This window comes from Humulus lupulus, chromosome 4 (genome assembly GCF_963169125.1).
Source record: "Humulus lupulus chromosome 4, drHumLupu1.1, whole genome shotgun sequence".
Lineage (NCBI taxonomy): Eukaryota > Viridiplantae > Streptophyta > Magnoliopsida > Rosales > Cannabaceae > Humulus > Humulus lupulus.
The window spans coordinates 184178573-184183397 of record NC_084796.1 but is presented as its reverse complement, the minus strand read 5'-3'; the positions used below and the strand labels follow the sequence as shown (position 1 = coordinate 184183397).

The following is a 4825-nucleotide window of genomic DNA, read 5'->3' as shown; positions in this document are numbered from 1 at the left end:
CTTAAAATCAGTCAAATTGTAGACAAAAGTAGAACAAGTTATCTATGAACAAAAATAAAATCTGGGAATTTTGAGAGTAAGCACCTCAGTACTTTACTTTGAAATTTTATAGAATAACACAAAGATAGATACAGAGATGCTAAAAAAGAAAAAAGAAAGAAAGAAACACAAATGGAAGATACTTAATAGAAATTACGATCTTGATTTCTGCCCATAGCTTTACCGTAATTTCTTCTTCTTCTTTCTTTACAATACAAAGACATACAATGCATATTTTATAATCTAAACATCACCTCTTCCAAGGCCATAATCACACTTCTTTTGGTCATCCTTATTGTCATAAGATAACTAAAGTGGTATTATATCAAAGAGTTCTGTACATACAGTCATTCTATTGGTCATGGTGTAATTGCGCATCTTAGAAAAGATTTGTCCTTTCCAGTTACTGCCATTACCAACATGAAAGCCACCTCTGGTAACCACCTGAAAGGCGTCAGTACCAAAAAAATCAATTCAAGAGTTCCTACACTTAAATTGAATGAAACAAGTCGGAGCCCAAGAAAAAGAGCTCACCTCTTTGTACAAATTGTAGAGGTCAAGATGCTTTCCATTGAGTATGGCATCCGGAAACTCAGCAATCCCACTTTGAGGGATAAGTCGGGTATGTCCTCGAAGCATTAGAAACTGCATCACATCCTTCAAAAACTCCTCCTGCACGTGAATGAGTGATTATGGGAGAAACAAGATAACCAAACACATACCATTGGAGAAAAAGTCGTGTATGTAAATTAATTCATTAATAATAAAATGAAAACCATATACTTGTACAGTAATAGAAGTTGACACCCAAGCTTGTTGTTGCCTATATTTTAAATACCAGAAACTCAATTCAAACTCTGAGTAGAACATAACTAACCTCTAAACAAGCATGTATTGGGCTTCTACCACAGCCATGTTTCTTCAAAGGCAAAGGATTCAAGGAAATAATTTGCTTAGCCTGTGATGAGCTTGAGAATGATTTACGCTGAGTGGCAGGAGTTAATCCTACTATGCTGAGCTTAGTGGGGGGAGAAATTGGAATGTTTGCCTTAACTTGGCTTCCATCATGCCAATCTGCCTCTGAAGTTCCTGAAAAGGGTGCCATTTTTGGATGACAAACATGAACAAATATATTTTGTCATTTTTCTTTGTGTTCTCTCAATCTAAAACAATCCCAACATTAACAAATATATACATACTGATTATGTTCAAAACATTTTCTTGATATTAATTTGAAATCTGAAAAGAAAAAATATAAATATACCAGCAGGGTTACCTGGTTCTTGCTTCGGCAGTGTCGTGGTCGTGTGTGCTTCAACAACTCAACGGAAGAGAGTGGCAAGAAACTAAAGACTTCAGTAGGCCTGCTTATGGTGTTCTTCAGTTGGATTTCAGTATAGAGAAAGAGAGAAAGCGAATGTGATAGAGAGAGATTAGGGATTCACATTTGAGAGATTAAGGATTCCGTTTTTTTTTTTCATTTATTTTTTATTTTCTCACTTTCATTTGGCGCCTAATTACTTTCATTTGCCGCTTAAAAATCTTTCTTTGTTTTGGACTTATAAAATGACGTGTCCTTTGGTTTTAATGTAATATTATATGTAATATTTTTCTTTTTTTTTAATAAAATAACTCATTTTTAATTAATTCTAACTTTATAAATATGTTACAAATTAAATTATTATTGTTTCTATCATAATTTGAATTTAAACATATAAATTATTATATAAACGTATAAATACAAAAGTATATAATATTACAAAAATAAAAGAAAATATCAAGTTTTAAAAGTTCTTAATTAATAAATATTTTTAAAAATATACTTACATAATTTAGTTATTTTTTAAATATATATTTTTTAAAATTCTTTACTTTCCTTTTGGCCCCAAATTTCAAAAATCATCTCTATTAAGTCCTTTACTAAATTCATTTCATTTTTAAAAATCCCAATTATAATTAAATAACATTTAATCCAATAATCTTGACTAATCAAATTTTTTTCTTTTAATCCCAAATATTATAATTAAATCATAATTTATTTTAAATCTCACAAATTTTAGGATAAACCTTTCATCCAATTGGATATATATTATTATTTATTCCAATAAATGATAATATAAATTAAGAGGGAAATATCTCTTTATAGTCTCAAAACTGGTATAAGGGAAATTTGTGGCAAAAGTACCCAATATTTTGGATTTCTTGCGATTTAGTACCCAATTATTTTTTTAGCGGGAAAAGTACTCATTTTTACACTTTCAAAATTCTCTCAAACTTTCTCTCTTTGAAATCCTCTAAAACTGAAACTTCGTTCTTCATTCTCTAAATTCCTAAATTTCATTTTACTCAAATCCTTCTTCAAAATCTTCACCACAGTAAGTTTTTTGATCTTTTATTCGTATTTGATTTACTTTTGTAACTTATTGCTTTGATTTAATTGCTTTCTGGATGGTTTTGAACTTTTGTGTTGTTGACGTTCTTGATGAATCTTATGAAAACTTTCATTTTTCTCTATAAAAATCAATGATTTTCTAGGATAATTTATGTTTGGGAAGTAGGAAAATATTTTTAGGCTTCGATTTTTACTTGGTCGTTGAGAAAATTTTGAAAAATCGAGGAGATATTGACTGTTGATTTTCGGGAAAAATGGTGGGACTTTTCCCCCCAAAAAGTAAGTGAAATGTTTTCGTAAAAAACTTTTTAACTACCTTTTGGATTCACTTTAGCCCCTTCTTGAATGTAGAATCATGTTTTTTCGAGCAACACACACATTGTTAGGCACACATAAACTGGTTGAATAACTCACTTCCCCTTTATATGTGCATGATCACTAGAGAAGTGATTATTCCATAGACCCATATTTACTACAAACACTGGTCGACGAAGTGGAATGGACTCGATTAGAAATTGATCTCAATCACGATATTCCAGAACCTTCTAATTAATCTGGCGAATACATTCATTATGATTTTCAATTTTCTCATGACCAAGAATATCTCTGCATGGTTGAGGAATTACCCCAATGAATACGGAAATTTCTTCCAAGTGATTGCACTTTCATTATCAACCCTGACTTTGTTGATCCACTCCCGGTTAGAGTTCCGACCAGTGAGAGGGCAGCGAGCAGGTCTTCATTTGTTAAAGAGGTCGTAACTGTTGCTTTCGGTTTTCCAGATATGGCAAGAATCAAGCAAACCACAAGGCAGCGATCAGGTGCTAATCCCCATGTCGCAAGGCATGCGACTAATGGGCAGTAACAACAGCAACAAAAATAACCGCAACAGCAACAACAACCCCCAAAATAGCAACAACAACCCCAAAGGTAGTTGCAAGAACAACAGCAACAATAAACACCGCAAGAGCAAGAGCAGGTGACCGACACCATAAGAATCTATGCCAAGCATGGCCTCGTAAGAGAAAGAACGTGCCCTGGTACATAGTGTAACATCCCAAAGTTCCTAATAAGGCTTAGTGCCTTGATTAGGGGGCCATGAGAGCATTATTTGATCATTATGTGATTTAATTGGATATTTATGTGATTGTGTGAATTGCATGAGCTATATTATAACATGACTAATTAAGCACGTTTAGGTGTATTAAATGTGTGAAACGGGCTTACTTTTATTTAAAAGGGTATAATTGTAATTTTGACCTGCTGAGGGTATAATTGTGATTATATGATTGAGACCACATTATTATGTGGATATATTTGAGATATTCGGCGGGAGTGAGTCCTTTTGAGCCAAGGGGTATTTTGGTAATTCGGTGAGTTACTAGGACTTATTGGAGTATGAGTGGTATTTGGGGAAAATAGCGATATTCCAGTCTTGGCGAAATTATCTGGGAATTATTAGTAATACTGGATTAGAGAGTTGAAATGACATTTTTGCCCTTGAGGGGATTTGAGAGGGATTTATGTGAGTGGGGGTATTTTGGTCATTTGAACCATTTGAATATATGTTGATTGATGGAGTTTATTAACTTAGAAGATTGTGAAGTCTTCCTCTCTCTCTCTCCTCATGTACTCCCTCTCACTCTCTAAGTTTCCTTGCACTTTGAAGAAAAATTCTTGGGCTTCTTGATTCTAAAGTTTGGGAGTAAGCTTGCTAAGGGATTTAGGAGAATTTAGGGAAGGATTGGAAGCTTATAATCTTAGGGAAACTGTTGGGAATCAATTTTAACATAGGTAAATTCAAGTCTTTGTGTTTTAGTTTTAGTTTCTGAAGTTTTTGAAGTTTTTTTGAATTCTGAGTTTTAATGGAGTTTTGATTGAGTTTTAAAGCTGGTTATTATGTTTCTGAGTTGCTGAGACCATTTCGGTGGTCTAAATTGGTGAAAATTGTGATTTAGGACGAGTTTTGAAAGATTGGCAATTCTTAAAATCGCTAGAAATCTGGGTTCATGGGGTCGCACTATGAATTTATTCTTGGGGCGCCACGACCCTCATGAACTCAGTGGCTCAGGTGGTGCCTCGAACCACCTTAGCACTGCGGCGCTAGACGAGTTGCGCCACGATGCGTGTCCAACAATTTTGAGCTTGGGCCTCTCTGCCTAGTTGAGCGTCGCGACCCTTTTAGGGGTGTGTCATGACTCAAATTGGGGAAAAGTCAGAAATTTGGTTTTAGGTAATGGGAACCCAAACCTAAGGGCTTGGGAATGATTCTACCACCCGATTTAGTAGAATTCAAGGTCCCGAAGGCTAGGGCTCGGCTCGAAAACCTTTATATATTTGTTTCTTGATAGTTGTACCTTGTTTTGGTTATGACTAGGGAATACCATTAGGCTC

The 4825-nt window shown here is 34.3% G+C and overlaps 1 protein-coding gene across 1 annotated transcript; it reads right to left on the bottom strand.

Annotated features, from left to right (window-relative positions):
- Positions 1-249: 249 nt before the first annotated feature.
- On the bottom strand, positions 250-1150 carry LOC133829316 (AT-rich interactive domain-containing protein 4-like). The gene is made up of 3 exons (XM_062259115.1): positions 917-1150; positions 574-711; positions 250-483 (listed from the first exon to the last, which is right to left on the bottom strand). Exons 1-3 carry the CDS (start codon positions 1142-1144, stop codon positions 349-351), a joined length of 501 nt encoding a protein of 166 aa, XP_062115099.1. The 5' UTR covers positions 1145-1150; the 3' UTR covers positions 250-348.
- Between the last annotated feature and the right edge of the window lie 3675 nt (positions 1151-4825).

Coding starts and splice junctions, on each gene's coding strand:
- LOC133829316 (XM_062259115.1), bottom strand. CDS start 1,144: ATGGCACCCTTTTCAGGAACTTCAGAGGCAGATTGGCATGATGGAAGC. Junction 712..916: donor CAATACATGCTTGTTTAGAG/GTTAGTTATGTT, acceptor ATTCACGTGCAG/GAGGAGTTTTTGAAGGATGT. Junction 484..573: donor TCTACAATTTGTACAAAGAG/GTGAGCTCTTTT, acceptor GACGCCTTTCAG/GTGGTTACCAGAGGTGGCTT.